Source organism: Phoenix dactylifera, chromosome 17, assembly GCF_051530095.1.
Source record: "Phoenix dactylifera cultivar Ajwa chromosome 17, Ajwa_hap1_PhDact_Kaust_v1.1, whole genome shotgun sequence".
Taxonomy (NCBI): Eukaryota; Viridiplantae; Streptophyta; class Magnoliopsida; order Arecales; family Arecaceae; genus Phoenix; species Phoenix dactylifera.
The window spans coordinates 14,069,490-14,092,002 of NC_143206.1; the positions used below are offsets into that span (position 1 = coordinate 14,069,490).

The window sequence follows — 22,513 nt, forward strand, 5'->3', positions numbered from 1 at the left end:
CTTCACACAGCAGTTGCTGTCCGATAAGCCGTCTTGCCTGCAGGGAGAATAATGAATTGATATGGTGACCATGAATATAGGTAAGGGGCTAAGGGCATAGGAGATTGGTGATTAATAACCAGAGGGGTGAACATATGGGAAAAGATTATTGCTCTTAAAGTAGATGAATCAAAACTCATTAGCTCTAGAAAAACTACAAATCTCCAACATCTGTTGCATTGCCTTCTTTAGCACAGATACAGCGAAGTAGACAAGCTTTAGTTTGCCGGCCTTTCACAATCAGAACAGGGTACTCTGCATTTCGAGCACAGTGGTCATTGACACTCCCTAGAAGAGCCCTAAAAGGCACTCAAATCATAAGCACCAGGAGGTGGGAATACTCACTCAACAAGCAATCGAAGCAGAAGAAAAGTCTATATATATGTATGTATGTATGTATGTATGTATGTATGTTAAATTTGTTAAGGTGAAATGACCTGAGACCTTCACCTCCACCTTTATCTGATCCCAACCATGAGAAATTATGCCTACTACTTTAGATTACAATCTCATTCTTCTTAGTGGTTGTAAGTAGCTTACATTGCTATAGTCCTTGTTATAATTTCTCCATATGATATAAGACGAAGGATGGAAGAAGTAATCTTTCCCTGGTGGCCCCTCTTGTCCTTTTGGTCAACAGTGAATGGGTTAAAAAAAAAGGGAACAAAGTATATCATTTAATTCATGGAAAGGTATGAACTACTGGACCCTAGTCAAATATTCCTTGGATCCTGTGGCATGGCTGGTCGGGTAGGTTCAGCTTTAATCTTTTTCCCCCAAAGATAGAGCTTTGTGAGATGATCATTATTTGGTAGGTTGGGACACCTCAAGCTCGGAACTAGACATGGTCTTTTTTGACTTAATCTCTTATCTCCCATTCCCATATAAGGCTAACGAGGCCCCAACATTTCAGCTTATCCATTGAGCCAATGGGATTTCTTTTCGTTTTTTCAAAGGCCTACACGCTTCATTATGTTCCATTCCATCAACTCCCTCCCCTTGGTCTTTTGCGGGAAAATAAAGCAAAAATAAAAAAAACAAAGAGGCTCCTGGCTTGGTCCAAAATCGATCCCATGAAATGTTTTCAAATGCAACTCCAAGTTGCAATCCACTCAATTTTGCGTCTGGATCTCTTCAAAATGATGAACGACACTTGGGTATTGGAGTAACTCATATGTGCCTTTTGCAACTTGATGAAGCATAGCAGAGCTCAAGCTGAATTTGATCCTTAAGAGAGGCTTGCAGGAGATCCATATACTTTTCAGCTCGTGCCAACATCTCGGTGGAGTTTACATAGAAGCGCTTCTCCAAAAAAAAGAGAAAATGAGACGGCATGCAGAATAATATGGATCAACATTAGCCCATAACAGATATTTATTGAGTCGTTTGAAATCATTTTTCAGCATACATCCAAGGACACAATAGAGACTCTAATCTTTCAATGAGCATACTTCATTTACTTTTAACAGAGTTATGCAAGAGAAGAGAACATCACAAGAAGTGAATTATATTTATCAAGTTTATATGATATACAAATAAGAATTTTTGTTTAGATGAGGCCATCCATACTGGATGGACAGCTTGTGATTTAGAGCTAAACTATCAAGTTCAATCTTGAACTGTGGAGAGGATTAAATTTCTATATAAAATAGGTATTTAATGGTCAAGCTCAACTTAACTAAAAGGTTCAAACTTGAATACTCTTGACTTAATAATTTTAGATAAGAAAATCGTCGAGCAAGGCCTAACATTCTATTTGTTCTTGTGAACCAAGATATCTAATTCCGAGTCATTTATATTTCAAGCCTCAAACAAGGCGTTTGTTTGGCTTCATATCAAATTGAATCCAAGTTATCTACAAATATCCTAGCTCATTTGTAGTTCTCACCAACAAATCTATATTTTATTTTAAAATCTGAAAATGAATTAAAAATAATTACACTTATTACATAGTTATTTCCTAAGTTATTTCTATTTTATTTAGCTACATTTTTCTAAATAACTCTATTGAATGTATTTTCGGGATTGAGTTGTAAAAGAGGAAGAAATATGTCAAAATGTTTTTCTTTTATTATCCAACTATGTTTCCATAGATTTTAACAAGGATTCATATAAAATAAGAAGAAAGAGAAGAAAGAAAAAAAAAAAGAAGCCCCAATGAATTTGGCTTCCATCAATATCTTCAAGAAAATCACATCCATCCTATTTTTTTTCCTCAAAAAACAACCATCTTATTTCCATGAATATTTCTCCAACGAAAAATTACATCATTCACGTGTCACGTGCGACGCTAGTCTCCGGCTAAATAAACCCCGTCTCTCCCCGCTCGAAGGCCGCCGCTCCCTCACTCGCCGTCCTACTCCTCCGCCTTCTCCTCTACTGTAATGAAATCCCTCTTCCACCCCCACCATCCCATCCTTCCCCCCGTACCCAACCAACGCTCGCGCCGCCTCCCCCTGTTTGACGCCTCTCGCCGCCTCCTCCCTGGCCGCGGGTGGCGGCTCGCGGCCGCGTCCGAGGCCATGGCCTCCACGGAGCAGAAGCCCAAGAAACCCAAGGAGGACAAACTCTGGGGCGGGCGCTTCGAGGATAGCGTCACCGACGCCGTCGAGCGGTTCAGCGAGTCGGTCTCCTTCGACAAGGAGCTCTACAAGCACGACATCATGGGCAGCCGGGCGCACGCCGCCATGCTCGCCCACCAGGTGCTTCCCTTTCTCTCCCAATGGATTCTTGGTGTTTGGATTGGTGCCACTTATTTCTTTTTTTCGGGTTCGCTATCCAAGGACTGTATGATCGCTTGGTGTTCGATGATATATCTCAGGAATTTTATACTCCAAATTTAGTTTCTCCCCATTTCCTTGATGCAGTGCTTTTGTACAAAAGTATGACATATATAGCATTTAGGTTTTTTGTTGAGTCTGAGGTAGAGCTAATTAGGGGTTTTGTTGAGTCTGAGGTAGAGCTAATTAGGGGTTTGATTTGCAAAATGTTATGACTAAATCTTGTTTTGGTGGAGATTTGACATACTAGAGCAGTGGGAACTTATGATGCGAGGATGGTGATGGGCTTTACAAGGAGAGAGATGTTGATGGGAAAATTCTTTTTTATGTGTTTGTGGCTGAGCAAATGGAAGGTTCCATGACAATTATGTCTTAGGTCATTCATTATGGTTCCAACACGGATGTGGCAATCCAAACAATACTATTGAGATAACGAGACATTGATGCAATGGATTGTGTCAATGAGGAAAATTAGAGGACGCGTTCATGCTATCTTGTTGAACTGAGGATGATGGAGTTGGAAATAGTTCCTGCTTGTTTTTGGTTTGTGGATTTTGCAAAATAGGGAGAGTGGAGGAAGCCAAAAAAGTTTTTCCATGAAATTACTGAGAGAGAGAGAGGCCAAGCCAAGTCAGTTAGAATTCATATCTTTTCTGTAAAGTCCCTTAATAAATTGGGGCAGCTGGAGCAAAAAATGCTACATTTAGAGTATAACTCTGAACTATCATCTGTTAAGATATCCAAACTGTAAGTACCAAACAATGAGCACTTGGTTGGTCGTATGCTTAATTTTGTAAATCTTATTCCATTTTTTAACAGGTTTATAAGTTTAAGAACAAGCCCTTGGAAAAAAGAAATCTGTTTATATGGATATCATATAGTTGCAATTTACCCTTAAAGTGCTTGTTAAGTAATTCTCAGTTCTCTCTCTCTCTCTCTCTGTCTTCTCTCTATAATAATAGTTCCATGAAGTGCATTCTGTTATCTGAATTCTGATAATAATGCAGGGTTTAATGACTGATAGTGATAGAGACAGTATATTACATGGTCTTGATGAGATAGAGAGAAGAATTGAAGCAGGGGAATTTGTGTGGAGAACAGATAGGGAGGATGTGCACATGAATATAGAGGCAGCACTCACAGACCTGATTGGGGAACCTGCAAAAAAGCTCCACACAGCAAGAAGTCGAAATGATCAAGTTGTGACGGATCTTCGCTTGTGGTGTCGGGAAACCATTGATAAAATTCTTGCACGCATTAAACAACTTCAGGTTTCTTTTAAATTACTGCACTGTTCTCATACTTTTAAATTATATTCTAGAGTTATCTTCCTTCCCAGACCAAGAAACACCATCACCACAAAATATCTCTTTGTAGAAAAATCACCAACTTCCCCTACTCTCTTTCTTTTGTGGCCTTTCTTTTTTCTTTTTTTGTTAATTTGTCAATGTGTTGTAATGGAATGATTTCAAGACAAATCATCTGAGAGGTATACCATAATGGGGAGTTATGTTCGAAGCTTTCAGGTTAGAAGATATGAACTTTTTGTCTGTCAAAATGTATGATATTTCAAATTAGAAGCAGAGAACAAAGAAAATCTTCATTTAGTAGGGATGTCATATTAGATGGCTCACAAGGCAGCAATTTAATTAGCTTAATGGAATTGGGAGACAGCATAGTGATTGTACATTTTAGATCATTAGATTAGTTACATGCTCCTCATTTTATTGCATTTCCTTAAAATTACAATGCTTATGCTAGTTGATGACTGAAAACCTCAAACCAAGGATTCAAGGATTGAGGTATGGAACCATACTGGTCGACATCTTGTATGATATGTACCGGTCAACATACTGTATGTATGATTATAAATCTTTTGCTAGCTATAGCATCATTGACCAAGTTTTCTAGTTTGTGGCCCTCCAGTACATAGTATTTCAAATATATTTCATTATCCAGAAGGGAGTAGCGGTAATTTGATATGAAGGGGTTGCACTGTTTTTGACTATCTTAAACCCTGTGATATATCATTGACAATTTTTGAAGTGATCGGCTGCCATTAGCTGCACCTGGTGAATAAACCTGATAATAAAATGCATGTGATTGGCTTTTTGGATGGTCTCAACCTTTTTTCTGGCATGCTATAAAGTTTTAGTATAAATTCTGATTAGTATACATACCAAGCTTGCCAATATTCTTTCATTTTCTGAACTTATTTCTGAATTCCAAGACCATTAACTTTTTTATGCTTAAATCAATCAAAAGGATTTGCTATGGAAAAACATTCCGGTTTCTGTATCGTATGATGCTTCATGGTCAAGTCTGTGGATTGTATATTTTCATGTTGTCTACAATCTTTCTTTAACATGTTCATGCCAGAAGTTATATTTAATTAAGCCTGAGTTGGTCCTTGTAATTTCAGGTGGCGCTGGTTAGTTTAGCTTTAAAAAATGAAGGACTGATAGTTCCCGGATACACTCATCTACAGAGGGCACAACCTGTCTTACTGCAACACCTTCTGTTAACATATGTTGAACAGGTAAAAGAATTGTTGTATAAACTCTGTTTTTTTGACTTCCAGGGTCTCTAAACTCTATGCGGTGATCTCTTTTTGCTGGGGCTAAGCTATTTCATATTGTGATTTTCTTATTCTGTTTTCTTTGATGGTAGCACAAGATGTAAAATATTTAAAAGGAAGAAGGTAAGACGTTGGCAACTGCCTAAACAAATATTATAAAAAAAAAAAAAATTAAAGATCATGTTCTTAAGCTCAAGAAGGAAAATATTCTGGTGCTATGGCTTTTACCATCTCTTGATCATGCCATTATGAGCCTGGTCTTTGGAACTATGTGAAAGGTTGAGATAGATGATATTATTTGTGGGAAGGCTCATGCGGACCTGAACAGGAGGCATTGCATAATAAAATGCATGAGCAGAATTATTATGTAGTTCATTACATGAACTGCTCAGCATGATCATCGATTACATAATACACCTGAAGATTAAATTGATGGGTGGCTTCATTTATATTACAAAGTTATAGTTATGAAGTTAGAGGTGGAGCTGCCTTTATATGAATCTAAAATTCAAGTTTGTCTTAACATGTTGGAGTGCAAAGAGTTTACTAACAAGGTACATGAAAAAAGGCAGGTTTGCATTGACAAGACTCACAATGACTTGCATAGGAATTTCTTTGCTTGCACTTAAATCTGTTAGCCTTTTTTTTCTGAAACAGTTACTGCCTGACTGCATACTGTACCCATGACCTCAACCATGTGCAATAAAACTGGTGCGAGTCCATTTGGTGACTTAAAAAGTATGGACAGTTAGGGCCAGCCTTTAAAATGAGTATCTTCAGTTGGAGCTATGTGAAGCATGTTTTGTGCTGTAATCAGTGACATGGTCTAAATCCTTGAAAGAGCTAATAACCTTCTAATCAAACATGTATGAGCATGCTCTGATGTGTATTTGTTGCATATATAATTGATGCTACCATCATTTCGGTGTCTTGTTAATTTCTTAAATAAACATAATTTTTCTCCTGTTATTTAACACATCTTCCACCGTTAATGTGTCATAATTGATGCATCAATTCTTTGCAGTAAGATGTATATGTGGCATCTATTTTGTTTCTTCTGGATTAATGAGAACTAATAATATGAATATTTGGATTATTTTGAATGCATCAAAAGACATGCCAGTGCATCTTAGAACTAACGTCTGGATAAATTTACATTACCTGTGATGCTATGCTGTAGCTTGAACGCGATGCTGGTCGCCTGGTTGATTGCAAGGAACGGATGAATTTCTGCCCCCTTGGTGCTTGTGCTTTGGCTGGTACTGGTCTCCCCATCGACAGGTTCATGACTTCAAGTGCCTTGGGGTTTACTGCTCCCATGAGGAACAGGTATATTTTACTTCATTTGAATAGTTCACTTGATTGTTGATACCCATTTCCAAACTTGTCATCTTTACTGCACCTGGCAGATATCCAGTTTCAACTGCCTAGCATTTTCACATGGGAGTTCATTGTGGATTTTTCATAGTTGTTAAGATGTATCTTTTTTAAATAATACTTGAATGGTTTTCTTTATTGAAGTTACATGTAACTACACATCTACTACCTGGTCGAAGTCGATGGATTCACTACTCATGCTTTTGGTGCTCCAAAGTGTTCTTTTTATTTTTTTTAAAAAAAGCAATGCCCTGGATTTGAACCCTGGGCATTTTTCAAAGGCAAGCCCTAGGCATGACATGCCAACCAACTAAGCTAACAGTTGTTGGCTTCAGAATACTTCTTTGATTTAATTTGTTTTTGAAATTGCTGCCAAACCAACAAATAGGAATTACATGATTCAGAGTAATGCCTTCAAAAGAATCAATGTTTGGCACCCATTCAACACTGATGTTCAACATTTACTCAGTTGGCTTAGCTTTTTGTTTATTATTATTTTATAATAAATATAGATCCCTAGCTAATATTTTGAAGAAATCTAGAGATCATTTTATCAAAACTTTGTTGATTTCCATGCAAGAAGGTGTTTTGAGAATAAAAGCTAGATCACGTGTCTCAAAAAAGAAAGAAAGAAAGAAAGAAATTAATGCTACAGAAAGGAGGTTTTAAGGGGTAAAAATGAAAATGGATAGGCTATTCCTTCCAATTCTTTATGTGAGTGTGGGTATTCCTCTCGCTGAAATTGTTGTTTTATATAGCATTGATGCAGTATCGGATCGTGACTTTGTCTTGGAGTTTTTGTCGGCTAATTCGATCACGGCAATTCATCTTTCACGGCTTGGTGAAGAATGGGTTTTGTGGGCATCAGAGGAGTTTGGATTCTTGACACCCAGCGACTCAGTATCCACAGGAAGCAGCATTATGCCCCAGAAGAAAAATCCAGATCCAATGGAACTTGTTCGTGGAAAGTCTGCTAGAGTTGTGGGAGATCTTGTTACTCTTCTAGTCCTGTGCAAAGGGCTTCCGCAAGCTTACAATCGTGATCTCCAAGTATGCTTTGTATTAGTCGGTTTATTCTGGCACTTGTCCTTAAAAGAGTGGAACGTTTTTCTGTTTAACTTTGCTGCTTAAAATTGATGATTAAAATGGTTTCTCTTGAGCAGGAAGACAAGGAACCTCTATTTGACAGTGTCAGGACTATAATAGGAATGCTCGAAGTAACAACTGAATTTGCATGCAACATTACCTTCAACCATGCAAAAATTGAAAGAGCTCTACCAGCGGGGCATCTTGATGCCACAACCCTTGCAGATTACCTTGTGAAGAAGGTAAACTGAATTTTGCCTTGCTTTTCACACTGACACAGCAGTCACATTTAAGCTTCTCTAGAGTTCACAATATGGTACTTCTACGCTTAAGGGACTGAACTCTAAACTAAATTTGGAGAAATTATTGGAAGGTTTGTTTTTGAGTTCCTGAAAACTGCAATTTGCTTATTCAAGTTCCTGAAACTAGTTTTTTTTTTTTTTTGTCTTTTGATATATAGGGAGGCAAAACCACCCCTTTTATTTGAAAGAAAGAAAGTTACACTGCAAAGTAAGAAATTATCAAAAGTTACAAACTACGAAATGAAAGTTACAGTCTATAGATTGGGCGAAGCAAATAGAAGAGGGAAGTCATTTTCTGATTATTTAGAATTCAATAATCTAAAATTACTGTTAAATTCAAATTGTCACACCATGAAAAAGCTGCCTGGCATTAAGTCTTAGCAATATTTGTTGTACCCTCCGAACCATCTGACTTGAGACGTACCGACCTGTATTGGGCGGAACCAACACGAAAACACGAGTCAAGTTTGTACAGACTCCGAACCATCCCGTACCAACTCGTACCAAGCTGAATTGTACCATACCGCCTGGTACCGTCCAAAATTGAGATCCATACTATACCATACCAGTATGTATGGTTTGGTTCAGACAATACTATGATAAAAAGTTGAGAAAAAAGGTCGAAAGCTGTCGTAGTTGGGGTATATACCCTACTGAACTGATCCGGCTACGTATTGGTATGTTACCTAGTATCGAGATTACGGATCTTGAGTCTTAGATTATTGTTTGCAAGATTGGATATGATCGATCCTTTATATTTTATTAGTTTATCTACACAAGGGCTCATGTTGCTAGATTTCCCTCTTTTTTTTTGTTTTTTGTTTTTTTCACCTTGCCGGTTTTTCATACCTTTGTCTTTTGTTGTGCAGGGGATGCCATTCAGAACTTCTCATGAAATAGTAGGAAGGTCTGTTGCTCTGTGCATTGCAAGGAACTGCCAGCTTTCAGATCTTACCCTTGATCAACTACGGAGCATAAATCCTATTTTTGAGGAGAATGTCTATGAATATCTCGGAGCAGAAAGTTCAGTGAAGAAGTTCTGTTCCTATGGGTCAACAGGTTCAGAATGTGTGGCTGAGCAACTCAACTTCTGGGTTTCAAAGCTTCATATCAACCAAACACAGGAGTAGACTGAACAATTATGGATATTACTGAGTTCTGAATGATTATTGGATTTAGTTTATTCCGTAACTTAAAAAGTTTATATTTCCATCAATGCATTTTATGAATTATCACCGGGATCACTTTTTTGGGAAAAGCTAGTGGGTTAAGTTGTTGGACTTACCAATTTGAGTTTGTAAAGAAGCTTTAAGATTTCATATGAGACAGCTTGATGTTCCTCACCCCCCAATTATAGTTGTAACATACAGACTCTGCAGTAATCAAGACTCTAATTCAGTACCGTAGAACTTCATCCACAGCTGGGATTCTGAACAAGTGACAATTAACCATAACCGTCTACCCTTTCTCAACTATGTACAATTTAATCAAATATGATTGCAGGTATAACTGGAGGGCCAATACTACACTCCAGCGTCTTTCTTTATCATGACTTTGAATTGATCAGTTAGGAGTCTGCTGCCTGCTCCAATAGCTTCTTAGCACCTCAAACCAAACAAAACCAAAGAATACTCTCAGAAAGGGAAGACTCAGTGCTGATCAAACTTTGCCTGCTGTGATCAAAAATGCTCGAAGAAGTGCTCTTTTAAGCTGTTGATTAACTAATTTAAAGACTCCATTGTCCATAAATTTTTTAAGCAGATTATGTTAGTTCTGTTAAATGTATGTTACTATCCTAGACTAAAGTTAGCCAAGTCATTTCCTTTAACAAGAAAAATCTGTAAGAGAAAATAAATAAATAAATAAATGCCTGAAATTTCAGCAGCCGGTAGCAGTCTTCATCTGTCTCTCTCTAGAGTCCATCCTGAGATAATTTTACTCTCCACATATTTCCGTTAAAAAAATGAAGTCGACCATATTTCTTAAAAATTCCCGTCTCCTTCCCCAGTGCACGTGTCGGAACCAATCCCTGGAAAAATGCCTCGACCAACTCCTCCCTTGACACGTGCCATCGTCCACCACACGTGGCAGGAAGCCCTTCCCCCTCAAGCGCTCTTCGCCTTCCTTTCGTCTCTCCCTTCTTCCATTACTCTCTTCAGTCTCTCCTCATCTTCTCAAGTAATTTAGGCTTCTGCCATCGGGGCGGCGAGATGAGTAGCAACAGCAACCTGGAGACGCGGACGCTGCTCGGCGAGATCCGGAGCCTCGAGAAGGGCTGGCTCTTCGACTTGGGCCACCCCCTCCTCAACCGCGTCGCCGAGAGCTTCGTCAAGGCCGCCGGGGTATTCCCGTCTTTTCACGCTTTCCTCTTCCCTTCCTTTCCCCTCCCACCGTTTTCCGACGAAACGTCGGCCTGTACGTAATTATTTTTCGCGGTTTTGCTCTCCCAGATCGGCGCGATCCAGGCGGTCTCGCGCGAGGCCTACTTCACCGCGGTGGAAGGTACGGCGCTTACTCGCCCCGATTAGTATCCGAATCGGGATCTGCTAACCACAAGGTGAGATGACGATTTTTTTTTCTTTTGTTGTTTTGGGTTTCAGGTGCCGGGGTGGATCCTGGTGCGATGCCGCCGGACATGACGAGCGGCAAGAGGCATAGGCTTTCCGACCTGAGAGGTAAGTAGAGAGACAAACTTAAAAAAAGCGTTGGGCTTTTGTTTCAAGAGTTTTAACACTTTTGCCACTGGTCCCGCTTTGCAGGGGAAAACTGCAACAAGTCACTGGAGGCGATGGTGATATTAAAATATATTCTTTCAATAATTGGACTGCTTAGATATTGATATTCTTAATGAGTTTCCTCACTAACTTATTTTTTTTTATAAAAATCTTATTATGTGTGTTTTCCAGGTAAAAAACACCGGGAAAGAGTCATTCCAGTGGGGTAAGATGCTTTTGGTTTGTGAAAAGTCTATCTTTCATGAGCACTACTGTAAGCGCCAAATATAACCTCCAACCAAGTTGGAATTTCACATGTGGCCTTTTGGACTCCGAATCATCAAGAGCTCATAAAATATGTGAATAGCTAATATGGATTGGTCATGATATGCATTAATACATGAGAAAAGTCTTCACGTTTTAGTATTTAGGAGAATTCACTTGCAACCTTACAGACTTCAAAGCATTGATGAGCTCGGGAAGGAGGGGGGAAAAAAATAAACACTCCAAAAATTTTTTTCTCTGTCGAGACTTGTGATCCTCAGAGCAGTTTAGTCCTTGATATATATGGTTGTTGGTGAATTGTGATGTTATTTACCAGTGACACCTAGGAGTTTGTTGCAGGAATGGCTGCTGGCTTGTATTCTGGGGTAACATATGGCTTGAGGGAGGTTCGAGGATCTCATGATTGGGTTAGTTTCCAATCTTTTATTTGCTTCATTTTTGGGCTAAAACATGGCTGCTATGCTCAAATCTTGTGTCCTTGATGAATCTAATGGTTACGGAGCTTAGTGGGACTCTTTGCATGTCGAATAAAAGTATATATTCTATTAAATAACTGTATGGTCCACTAGATAACTAGCTTTTAGGATGGCACACGAGAAAAAGACATAGCTACAGTGTCTCTCTCAAGATTCAAGAATGGATTATGAGAATATATAATTGGATAGCTTCCACGAAATCTAGGTCAAGGAGGTTATGTTCCTGCGTAATGTAAGCAAGCCTGTTGTTGCTGTTACTAATCAGCTTTGGCTAAAATTAATGAGTCCATAGCTAAATGATCATTAGTTTAAGTACGCTAAAGGTTTGGGTTTTGAGACTCATCAGTGTATGTTATGCTAAATTAGTTTGATGGTGCAATGATATGGCCATGTGTTTGCTGGTCTTTGCAGAAGAATAGTGCAGTTGCTGGTGCAATCACTGGAGCAGCATTGGCTCTGACCTCTGACGACACTTCTCATGAGCAGATTGTTCAGTGTGCAATCACTGGTGCTGCACTTTCCACCGCTGCAAATCTACTTACTGGCATATTCTAAAGCTGACAATGAAGTTATCTGGAAGTGATAGGGTCCGTAATTAGCTCCAATCAAGGCATGCCATCAACTCAAAATCTTCTGGGATCTGAGAGCATGCATGGTGGTGGAGTTTTTTTTTCCTTTTTCTTTTTCTGTTCTTGTTTGGATAGGAGCATGGTGTACTTCTCTTTGCTCCACTTGCTATTTTCATATGCTAGAACTTCAATTCTTGTTCTATTCCATTATAATGGTAGCTCTGACTCAACTCTCCCACTCAACAGCCATATCCGTTCTAGTTATAATTCTTTAGTACGTAGCACGGAAGAACATCTCATTCACAGGTGAAAAGTAGATCCTCTTTGCTCGAGATTTTTTGAACTGTGATTTGTTACTCTCCTGCCAAAATGGAAACTCGACAGTCAGCTACATTTGAGAATGCTGGCAGAAACGATCCATGCATAAAGGAAAAACCACATTATTCTTGGAGGTCATGTTTTGAAATTAATATGCCCTTCTTAATTTTTGAGAACATTTTCAATTTGTTCTCTCTGTTTCTACCACATGTAAGTTATGCTCCTAATCCGACTCAATCTAACGAGTTAAAATATTTTTGCAAGTCTAGTTGATTGGTTGTATGATGCATCATTGCCATCACTTCAAGAACATTCTCTGTTTATAAAAAAATAAAATGTAGAAGGATCAGTAAGGTGTCTTAAGGTGCTGCGCTTCACAAGTTACTGTAAATATATCCAACGCATTTCAGAGATCTCCCAAGTAAAAGCTGGCTTCGTGTCATAATTTATATCCCATGGTCCAAGGAGCAATTTCCAGTTGAAACAGGGAAGCAAGCTAGTTACCTCAATTTAGAATTGGCTACTGAATGCTTGTACTACATCCACGTATAATCATTTATATTTATAAATAATTTTTATTATTTTAAATTTAAAAATAAAAAATATATAATTCAAAATGTTCACCTGTTATTTTGTAAAAATTCTGGGTATATAATGTCTGTGTTTTGGGTTATGTCATCATTGCTCCTGAGTGTGGTTGAAATTCTTTATTATGTTCCTATACGTATATCGTATTTAATTTATTCGTAATATTTTTATTATCAAGTATTTTTTATATTATGAATTTATTAAATATATATGTGTATGTAAATATGCACAATGATGAGTGTATATAGATACGCACGGTGTTTGTATATTATAAATACATGAATACAAACATATCATAAAACTATACAAAACTCACGATATTTCTATGTGAAAACTTCTGTATTCCTAACATAATACGGATTCGCAAAAACTATTAGCCTAGACTACCAATTCCTAACGATGCAAATCTCAATATTGCTGTTAGCATAATATAGGTTGCAGAATACTCTAGATCTTTTTACTCGACAACACATAGAGGCAAGGGCTAATCTCTTGTTGCTCATGTTATATGATATTTTGTTTTAGAATAATTTTAGATCATTTTTTTCTTTTCTTGAAAGTTCGTTCATGAAAGCTTTGTATTTGAATTTGTTCATCAAGATCATTAGTCCCATACTAGGAGAAGAGACGCAATACTGAGTGAGGGCTAAGGATTTGCAAAATTTTAATGGCCTTGGCATGAAGACCGGGCCCAAATAGCGTAAGAGTTGGCATGCAGGCTAGCCTATCTACATCCCCAACCAGAAGGCCGGATGCAAGTTAAGTTGGTATACGGTCAAAATGTTGGATAAAGGCCCATGGGCCATTTTGTCCACACACATGCTCATGCATGCATGCATGCTTGCTTAGCTCGGCCTTCGAGGAAATCTAACGAGAAACTAATAATCCTGTTATAGAGAAAAAAAGTAGCTATCATCCCCCTTTCCGATGAATCACGTAATCCTACGATTTCGTAGACTAATAAGTTCATGAAATGAATCGTGATCACAATTGAAATAATCGAAAAAGAGATATTAGTTAATATTTATTCTAAAGTCATCGCAAGAACAAGTCGCGCTGGTCGGGCTGATCACACATATTTGGTTGTCTCACCCATATGAACCATTTGACTGCATATATTCGCAAGATCTATTATAGTTTTATTCTAGGCACGGTTGCAGAAATTAAGAGAACCATTGAGTAAGCTATTAGCCCGTAATGTCTGGCAATTCCGTGTGCTTGGTGTAATGTAAAATGGGTAGCCATCGGAGCCTAAAGTTACTTGGACCGGACTCAGACTCTGGAAGAATAGCACAATCAAAGCCACATGAGAGAGGCCAAAAAATGGAGACATGTCTCCACAAAAACCACTAAAAACATTCTAACTTGATGGGGCTTGGATTTCAGTCCAGCTCTTGGTATTATCATCAAGTAACTTTAGAAGTAGATAAAGATGGCGCCACCAAAAATAACTTAATCTTCTTTACTAAAAGATGTCAAATTTAGTGTGGAGGTTTTGGTTGAAGAAAAGTTGGAAATAATATTTGGCAGTATCGCAAGATGGTTGCCACCATCCTATTTGTGAGAACTCTCATGATATACATCATGCTTTCGATGAACTGGCAACTTGGATAGTTTAACTATAATTACCATATCATATCAAGTTAGGTCATAAGTTTACCCGCCATTCAAATTATTAGACTAATCGAATGGTCCCACCTTTAACAAGTCATCTCTACCGGCCTAAACTTCTTTGAAATCCAAATCTAGAACTATGTTTGGGGTCAAAACAGTTTCTTTCTAAGCTGTCCCGATAACTAAAACCTTTTGTCCAGTTCATCCTTGATGGTTGCGATCTAATAAAGAAGAGACTCACAAGTTGTTAATTTCAAACCCCAAATAAAGCAAGTCTAACTAATCCCCTCTCCCCTCCCCAAGTTGCTCTCCTTATATATTCCATCAACTCCTTCCCTCACCCCACCAAATCACAATCTCCTCCTTACTAGCCACTCAAACCAAACCCATACCAAGATGGCTCCTAAGATCCAAGTTGTGATCCTCCTCCTTCCCTTCCTCCTTTTATCCTCCGCCGTGGCCTTCAACATTACAGCAATTCTTGAGCCATTCCCCGAGTTCGCCACCTTTAGCAACTACCTCAACCAGACGAAGCTTGTCCATGAAATCAACCACCGTCAAACAATCACTGTTCTCGTCGTTGACAACTCTAGAATGTCTGCAATCTCCTCCCTCCCTGAAGAAAGCCTGAAGCATGTCATGGGAGTCCATGTTATCCTCGACTATTATGACATCAGAAAGATCAACAACATACCACGCAAGAGCTTCATTCTCACCACTCTCTTCCAAACCACCGGCATTGCTACCAACAGAATGGGGTTCCTAAACGTCACTCACAAGGCTGGGGAGTCGGTGGTGTTTGGGTCGGCCGTCCGAGGAGCCCCACATACCTCCACCCTGATTAAGAAGGTTGTGGCAATGCCATACAATATTTCAGTCCTCCATATTTCCGAGCCCATCATCCCACCTGGCATTGATGGTGCACCACACATCGCCCCTATATCATCCCCGCCAAAGGAGACCGAACCTTCGGCGGAGACTCCAGAGGTAGAAGATGCTCCTACAGAGTCTCCAGAAGAGGATATTGTTGATGCCCCTGCAAATGCTCCAGGAGAAAGCGCTGACACCCCTGCCGACTCTCCAGAAGCAGACGAGCCAGCCTCAGATGCATCTGAAGGGCCATCTATCTCACGCAAAAAAGTCTTTCACGCATCGGCAAGCACATCTCTGAGGAGCCGACTGTCAATCGGTGCTATTCTCGGACTTGTCATGTGGATTGTATTCTTGTGAGCTCTTTGAGTCCTTTGCGTCAAGTGAAATGGATAAATAAAATTTACTTGATAAATGACGTCAATCAAATACGCTTCCAGTCGACATGTGCAATTCACTAGTTCAAAGGAATTAATGTCCGTTGGATTCAATCCCTTAAGACTTGTCTAACTTGATCATAAGTATAGAATCTAATAACCTGAGTGATTTGTGTTTGTCTTAAATAAATGAATTCTTGTCACCTATTTCTAGTAGGATCTCTCCAACAATCCATGGAGGCATGTCCTTCAGGTTTTCTACACAATAGGCTCGAAGATCGTGTCAGTATATCATATCACATTGATTCTTAGGAGTCATGATATCACTCCTCAACATCACCACAAGCGCACAATATTTTCTTATTCCTCGTGACCACGGATGACGATCCATGAAACAAATTTGATCATATTTATCTTCATAAGAAATCAATTCCACTCATCAGGGAGCAGAGATGAGATCATGGGAGCCGTAGTTGGAAGAGATCTGGGAATTTCAATTTGGTTTAATCCTTGTATTTTCTTCTTGCTCCTTTTGAAGACTATTGGACAATGCAAGGTCTCCTCACTGGCATTAGAAAGATAATGATGATACTGTAGATTTTTTACCACCATCTTAGTTGGTGCACTAGCCAAGGTTGAAGCTGCAGAGGATTTCACATTGTATGCACGAGCCATCTTATCTTTGCATTCCATGAGAGTGCATGTTGGGCGGGGTTTGGATTAATTCTTGATAGCCCAACCAAATCTGAATTATCCAAACCTAATTCATGTTAACTGTTTTGCACTAACCTTGTGAGGCCCAATTGTCCCACATCGGAAAGACTCGTTGCAGAGTTCGGGCATATGAGGGGGGTGTCTCCAAATCCTGCAGACGCATTTTGAGTGGAAAATAAAATCGGGGAGGGTTCTGAGCGGTGTGTGCGGCGCGCGTGCGGGCTCCGGAACCAGACAATATTTGGCAAGAAAGCCTCGTGTTCCTCCTTCATGTGGCTCCCATGTAGGCACTGGGTGCCGCACGCGCCCCGCGGAGGCGGGTGCGTGGCAAACCCATTTGGATCCTTCCTAAATTCTGACCATATTCAACTTTCTCTGCCCGAGCCGATCGAGAATGTAAGATACTTGCATATTTTGTCCCCTAAATAACCGATATAAAATAATTCAACACGAATGCTCAACCGACCCGTTTCGCTAAATTGATTGGATTATTCAACTAGACCAAGTCAACCAATTAGAACCGGTTGCTGCAACCCGAACAAGACCCATTGTCTAGTACTAGGAATTGGCCAATTTTACAAAGTTCTATATTCAAGTATATGCCATGATCTTTCATGAGATATGGTTGTAAAGTCTATAAGCAATTTTCTCAATATATGAGCCAGTTTTTACAAACCCAAGAAATTTAAGTTGTTTTTAGCATATTAAGTATTTTGCTAGAAGTTGGCGTTGTTGGTTTTTCAAATTAAAATTTTAACGTATTTATTCTCTTTTAAGAAGTCATTAATGCCAACTTGTCCTCCATTTTTTTTCTGTTATTGGAAAAATGATATCTTGGGCAAACTACCTTGTGATGAAAGAAGTTTTTCATTTTTTCCTTTAGCAAAAAGGGATCTTAGGTCATTAGCCAAAAAATGAAGATAAAGACTTCACACAAACACTAGACATTGTAACTTGATGGAGCTTGGATTTCAGTCCCCCTCTTTGGGATTACCATCAAGTGACTTTACTAGTAGATGAAGATAATGCCACCGAAAATAACTTACCTTCTTTGCTAAAAGATGTCTAACTTGGTAGTGTGGAGGTTTTGATTGAAGAAAAGTTAGAAATTATATATGACAATATGGCAAGTTGGTTGGCACCGCCCTATTTGTGAGAATTCTCATGATATATCTCATGCATTCGATGAATTATGGCAACTTGGATAGGTTGACTATGCTTACCATAGCATATCAAGTCACGTCATGAGTCTACGAGCCATGCAAATTAACAGATTATTGAATGGTCCCACCTTTAACAAGTCATCTCTACCGGCCTAAATATCTTTGAAGTCTAAATCTAGCACCAAGTTTGGTGTTGGAATAGTTTTCTTTTAAGCTGTCATGATAACTTTAACCTTTTATCCAGTTCATCCTTGATAGTTGTGATCCAATAAAGAACAGACTTGCAAACAGTTAATTCCGAACTCCAAATATAGCAACTCTAACCGATCCTCTCTCCCCTCCTTAAGTTGCTCTCCTTATATATTCCATCAACTCCTTCCCTCACCCTACCAAACCACAATCTCCTCCTGCAAACCAAACACATACCAAGATGGCCCCTAAGCCCCAAATTGTGGTCCTCCTTCTTCCCTTCCTCCTTTTATCCTCCGCCATGGCCTTCAACATTACAGCAATTCTTGAGCCATTCCCCGAGTTTGCCACCTTTAGCAACTACCTCAACCAGACGAAGCTTGTTCATGAAATCAACCACCGTCAAACAATCACCGTTCTCGTCGTTGACAACTCTAGAATGTCTGCAATCTCCTCCCTCCCCGAAGAAAGCCTGAAGCATGTCATGGGAGTCCATGTTATCCTCGACTATTATGACATCAGAAAGATCAACAACATACCACGCAAGAGCTTCATTCTCACCACCCTCTTCCAAACCACCGGCATTGCTACCAACAGAATGGGGTTCCTAAACGTCACTCACAAGGCTGGGGAGTCGGTGGTGTTTGGGTCGGCCATCCGAGGAGCCCCACATACCTCCACCCTGATTAAGAAGGTTGTGGCAATGCCATACAATATTTCAGTCCTCCATATTTCTGAGCCCATCATCCCACCTGGCATTGATGGTGCACCACACATCGCCCCTATATCATCCCCGCCAAAGGAGACCGAACCTTCGGCGGAGGCTCCAGAGGCAGAAGATGCTCCTACAGAGTCTCCAGAAGAGGATATTGTTGATGCCCCTGCGAATGCTCCAGGAGAAAGCGCTGACACCCCTGCCGACTCTCCAGAAGCAGACGAGCCAGCCTCGGATGCATCTGAAGGGCCATCTATCTCACACAAGAAAGTCTTTCATGCATCGGCAAGCACATCTCTGAGAAGCCGACTGTCAATTGGTGCTATCCTTGGACTTGTCATGGGCACTATATTCTTGTGAGCTCTTTGAGTCATTCGTGTCGGTTGAAATGGATAAATAAAATTTACTTGATAAATGACATCAATCAAATATGCTTGCAGTCAACATGTGCAATTCACTAGTTCAAAGCAATGTCCGTTGGTTTCAATTCCTTTGTCTAACTTGATCATAAGTATGGAATCTAATAGCCTGAGCTATTTGTGTTTGTGGGATAAGAAAGACGCGTGACTATAAACAAATGGATTCTTGTCACCCATTTCTAGTAGGATCTCTCTAACAATCCAACAAGGCCTATCCTTCAAGTTTTCCACGCAATAGGCTCGAAGATCGTGCCAATAGGCCCGAAGTTTATTGGCAGTTCATGACAAACTCTGAGATGGAAGGTGAGAATTCCATGGGGCCTATTTTATTGCAGCCTTGCAGAGTTTTTCAATTAGTTCTGTGGAGGAAAACGCTTATTGTTTCATGAAGTCTACTTATTTTTTGCTCTCGTTCCCCAAGGGAGAGGATTTTGAAGAATTGCTTGTCCAACCTTTTGTGGAAATTATTTCTTGAAAGCTTTAGTGGACTAGGACAAGGTTGAACCACATGTTTGATCCTTTTCATTGCTGTTCTTGAGGACTTCAGTAAGATGCTTTTGAGGACTGAGGAAGTCCGTTTCGCGTAGCAATTCTTTTTCCTTGATTATTCTTGACAATTTGTTTCCTTTTGAATTGTTCAGTTGAATTGAAGAATGTGGAATTATGCTCTATGCTTTGGATCTTATAAACAGTGAGAGACAAAATATTTCCTTATATATTTTGTTCATGCTTTTAACTGCGATACATAATACAAGAAAACCATTTCATATGACATCAATGCTTTATAAAAGGTGGTATGATTTGGAGGATTAAGGTTCAATTATAACTTGCTTATATGTATACATGATTTATCTCTCCAAAAGCAAGTCCTGTACACTTGCATGACATAGGAAATTTGATTCTTTATTATCCACTTCTTATTCAACAGCTTCGTCTGTCCTGCAACCAATTTCTTGACTAAATATGTATAGGTAGCATGTACCTGAAGATCTAAAACATGTGATTATCCCCCCTTGATAACCATTTTGGAAGTGAATTAGACCTTTCCATGTTTAACTAATGGCAGATAAACTTTTCTTTTTCAGTTTTTTTATGTGTTGGCACTTAAGCTTTCTTTGATATATGTTCAGTATGAGTTCTTTATGAAATTCATCATGCACTTTCTTCTCTGCCAATCTCAACCTTTTTTTGTTTTCTATTTTTTGAGGAAACGTGGAGTTGTTATAGGTGATGACAGAGGAGCTCATTCATTTGTAATTAACAAATAATGCTTTCTTCCACTGTTCGCATGCAAGCTTTTTTGTTGCATTGCCACATAAGAAACATCTCCTCCATATGTGTTCTTAGCGCCTCATCAGTGTTTGCGTAGCATTTTCTTTTCTATCTTTTTATGTATTTCTGCTCATCAATGTTCTGAAGGAGGCATTTTTGCTGTCAGAAGGTTGCTGACAACAACTGTGTCTGATAGAAATGAAATACATCACTCCAGTGGAAAACGCACACAAGTCCCGCAAGATGCAGCAGCAGACCCAACTCTCCCTCGTACTAAGTCTGTTCGATGTGCTGTGTGCAACCATCCAGAAGCTGTTTTCTTCTGGGTATGATCTTGCTCGTATATGTCATATATGTTGTAATAAGATCATGTGTGCGGACTAAGGTTCGCCGTCTTGATATCAGACCCCATACTAGTATAGTGTCAGTATGCTTGGTACCGTCCGATTCAGTATGATACGGCATACCATGGTTTGGACGATAGTATATAGGTGATGCATAACAATTCTGTTTTTTGCCAGATGAAAGAGAGAAGCATGTAAATCTGATTACCACAGACTTTTAGGCCAATATTTTTTTAAATTGTGATGTGCTTTCCTTGTTTGATTCAGAGTAGTTGCGAGGTATGTGTCTTCATGAAGCAAAGAATGACCAGTGAAAAAGAGAGAGTTTGTGGTGTAAATTGTTCTATATGACTAATGAATATTAAGCTCAAGCCTTCTTTGTTTTTTTTTTTAATATAGAAAGACATCTTGAGCATCCTTTCATCTGATATTATTAATGCATCTGGTTTTTACATAAAAACTCTATAGAATCCAGAAAAGGATATAGAAAAGTAACAGAGAGAAGGTTGCCAGAATCTGTCTTTTAAATTACTTCTTTATTTATTGGGTTGTTCTTTAATTTCTACAGCGTTCTGTATTTACCGATACATTTATGCCAAGCCTGAACATCCCATGTGGTTGAACAGTGACACATAGATTTTTATGATGCCTTTGATCAATTTTGCAGATGTTAATCTGATTCTCCATTGACCACAACTCATGACAAGAAAGTGAAACTGGCAGCTTGGACCTCTGTGGATTATTATATTCAAGGAAAGTAGGAATCAAAACCAACAAATTAAGGATCAAATTATTCTTTGTAATTGAAGGTGTTGCAGAGAATATTCTTCCTGAACGCAATCATCAATAATTTTGTGAATGTCCTGAAAAACGAGAGAGAATTTTAGCATGATGAGCCTATCCAGTAATTTTAGCACGAGACGGTACGGAGCTATAGGAAGATTTCACATGAAGAGGTCCGGCTCGAAGATTTGTTCGAACAGCTGGTGAGCAGTATAGCTCATGTTTCCATGGAGTGAATCTGCAAATGAGAGCGAGAGTTCTCCAAGTGCTTGGAGATCTGAGTTGAATCCTTTAACAAGCCACGGAGTTGATTCAGAGCCATGGAGAAGGCTAGAGAGCATGGCGACGAAGTGGAGCAGAGCGAGAGCGAGGAGGTTGCTGAAGGTTCTTTGCGGCTATAGAGATAAGGACAGTGCAGGTGACGACCAGGGGGGCGGGATCGAGGGCGAGGGTGGCGGCAGCAGCGGAGGGGAGGTCGAGCTTGGTGTTCGTCTGTGCGGGCAACACGGCGGAGGCGGGCGAAGTGGGCAGCGGACTGGAAAGCAGCGTCATATCGGATGGGCTGGTATTGTTTTGAAGGTCGCACAAGCACCCTTTTTTTTTTTTTTTCCACTTCAGAAAAAGAAAAGAGAGGGGAGAGAAAGACCTCACCCGCGTAGCAACCTTCACTGAAGAATGTTCGATATGGATAGACAAGTTTTTACTCATACTCTCTCTACTCATAGGTTATCCCATGTGTGAGTACGTTACATCTGCACCACCTAAATACCAGCAGACCAGATGACGCTTTCACTGTACGAGTTCAAACCGAAGGCATCCGATCCCCACATTTAATCGACGCCCACGCATTTTGAAACCTGGAGCATGCCGATGGAAACAAAGTTTCGTTCTAACCGTGCTACCACCTCGTACAAGCACTTCGGCAAGAACACATTTGCTGC

General features: G+C 39.6%; 3 protein-coding genes and 1 pseudogene across 3 annotated transcripts; all 4 read left to right on the forward strand.

The window, feature by feature from the left end:
• Positions 1-2,308: 2,308 nt before the first annotated feature.
• On the forward strand, positions 2,309-9,513 carry LOC103704649 (L-Aspartase-like family protein). The gene is made up of 7 exons (XM_008788020.6): positions 2,309-2,741; positions 3,827-4,090; positions 5,242-5,358; positions 6,578-6,726; positions 7,533-7,824; positions 7,938-8,102; positions 9,032-9,513. The coding sequence occupies exons 1-7, from the start codon at positions 2,424-2,426 to the stop codon at positions 9,290-9,292; spliced, it is 1,566 nt and encodes a 521-aa protein (XP_008786242.2). The 5' UTR covers positions 2,309-2,423; the 3' UTR covers positions 9,293-9,513.
• A 661-nt stretch (positions 9,514-10,174) lies between these two features.
• On the forward strand, positions 10,175-12,449 carry LOC103704650 (outer envelope pore protein 16-2, chloroplastic-like). The gene is made up of 7 exons (XM_008788021.6): positions 10,175-10,504; positions 10,613-10,664; positions 10,763-10,837; positions 10,922-10,953; positions 11,069-11,102; positions 11,501-11,568; positions 12,049-12,449. The coding sequence occupies exons 1-7, from the start codon at positions 10,373-10,375 to the stop codon at positions 12,190-12,192; spliced, it is 537 nt and encodes a 178-aa protein (XP_008786243.2). The 5' UTR covers positions 10,175-10,372; the 3' UTR covers positions 12,193-12,449.
• Positions 12,450-14,832: 2,383 nt separating this feature from the next.
• LOC103704731 (fasciclin-like arabinogalactan protein 14) lies at positions 14,833-15,956 on the forward strand. The gene has a single exon (XM_089928054.1). The coding sequence runs from the start codon at positions 15,123-15,125 to the stop codon at positions 15,954-15,956; it is 834 nt and encodes a 277-aa protein (XP_089784180.1). The 5' UTR covers positions 14,833-15,122.
• A 2,324-nt stretch (positions 15,957-18,280) lies between these two features.
• LOC103704732 (fasciclin-like arabinogalactan protein 14 pseudogene) lies at positions 18,281-19,114 on the forward strand (annotated as a pseudogene).
• Positions 19,115-22,513: the final 3,399 nt, after the last annotated feature.